Source organism: Tarenaya hassleriana, unplaced genomic scaffold (genome assembly GCF_000463585.1).
Source record: "Tarenaya hassleriana unplaced genomic scaffold, ASM46358v1 Cleome31, whole genome shotgun sequence".
Classification (NCBI taxonomy): domain Eukaryota; kingdom Viridiplantae; phylum Streptophyta; class Magnoliopsida; order Brassicales; family Cleomaceae; genus Tarenaya; species Tarenaya hassleriana.
This window is the reverse complement of record NW_010966274.1, coordinates 839,486-840,768: the sequence shown is the minus strand read 5'-3', so window position 1 is coordinate 840,768 and position 1,283 is coordinate 839,486. Positions and strand designations below refer to the sequence as shown.

General features: G+C 33.7%; 1 protein-coding gene across 1 annotated transcript; it reads left to right on the top strand.

Annotated features, from left to right (window-relative positions):
- The first annotated feature begins 508 nt into the window (after positions 1-508).
- On the top strand, positions 509-1,057 carry LOC104820689 (agamous-like MADS-box protein AGL62). Its single transcript, XM_010551247.1, has one exon. It carries the CDS (start codon positions 509-511, stop codon positions 1,055-1,057), a length of 549 nt encoding a protein of 182 aa, XP_010549549.1.
- The last annotated feature ends 226 nt before the right edge of the window (positions 1,058-1,283 follow it).

Here is a 1,283-nt window from a genome sequence, read left to right as displayed (position 1 = left end):
ATCAAAGCCCACAATGATTAAATTGGGCCTAACAAAAAGCCCAAAACTGGCCCAAATTGATCCCTTACACTTTTCTTTTTTTTTTAAAAAAAAAAGAGAAAAAATAATAAAGTTAGATATTCCTCTTTAAAAATTATAGATAGAAAGGTACTAAAGAGAGTCAAAATTATTTATTACTTGTTAAAAAAAGGGATTTATTACTGAAAACAATTTAATGGGGGGAAAAGCTAATTTGTTAGGAAATAATAATAATGCCATATAAGAATGTTGAACAAAATTATTTTGACTACAGTTACCTAAAGAGATAACAAATCATGAAGACCAAAATAATAATAACAATGTATCATGTTGTAAATTATTTAGTTGCCTCATATGTCACGTATCTATATTCCTTATCAATAGATATAAACATATGTTCCATGCAATTTCACAACCAAGAAAATAGCTTAAGTTAATATTATAGAAACAAAATTCCTTTTTATTCTATTCACATTCCTACACTAAAACAATGGCCGGGAAAACGACCAAAGGTAAACAAAAGATCCCAATGAAGAAAATCGAGAACGTGGAAGATAAACTGAGCACGTTCTCGAAAAGACGATCCGGGATCTACAAGAAGTTCAACGACCTGATTGTCGCATGCGATGCCGAAATCGGGTTTTTGATGTTCACAGAAGCCGACACACCGTTTTCGTTCGGACATCCTTCGATCGAAACGGTCTCCGACAAGCTGAGGAACCCATTACCCCCACGCGCCAAAAATGATTCCGGATCTCTGGTTGATGCCCGCGAAAAGGAGAGTATCGACCGTATGAACGAAGAGTACGAGAATCTCCTCGACGAGTTGGAAGGCGAAAGAGAACGGAGAAAGGCGTTGGAGAAGCTGTCGGAGGAGAAAAAGATCGAGGAATGTTGGTTCAAGGCTTCGGTCGAGAAATTAAACGGAGACGAGATTCAACTCATGCACGGTACGTTTCTTAAATTGCATGAAGCTTTATGCGATGAACTCTTTAATCGTTTAAGCGTAAACGATGAAGGCACTTCGTCTATTCAATAATAAGACTTTGTTGTTAAATCTCATTTTCTTTTTTCTTTTTTTTTTTGTAATTTAATTTTCTAATAATGTATGGTTCAAAGTGGTGTCGGTTGTATATTAGCCTTGTTTTAAGATTAATATAATAGAAATATTATTGATTTATGTTTAATTCATTTCGGTACAACAAAAGAATTCAATATATACACTTTATCAAAAAATAATAATTCAATATATATAACGTGAATTT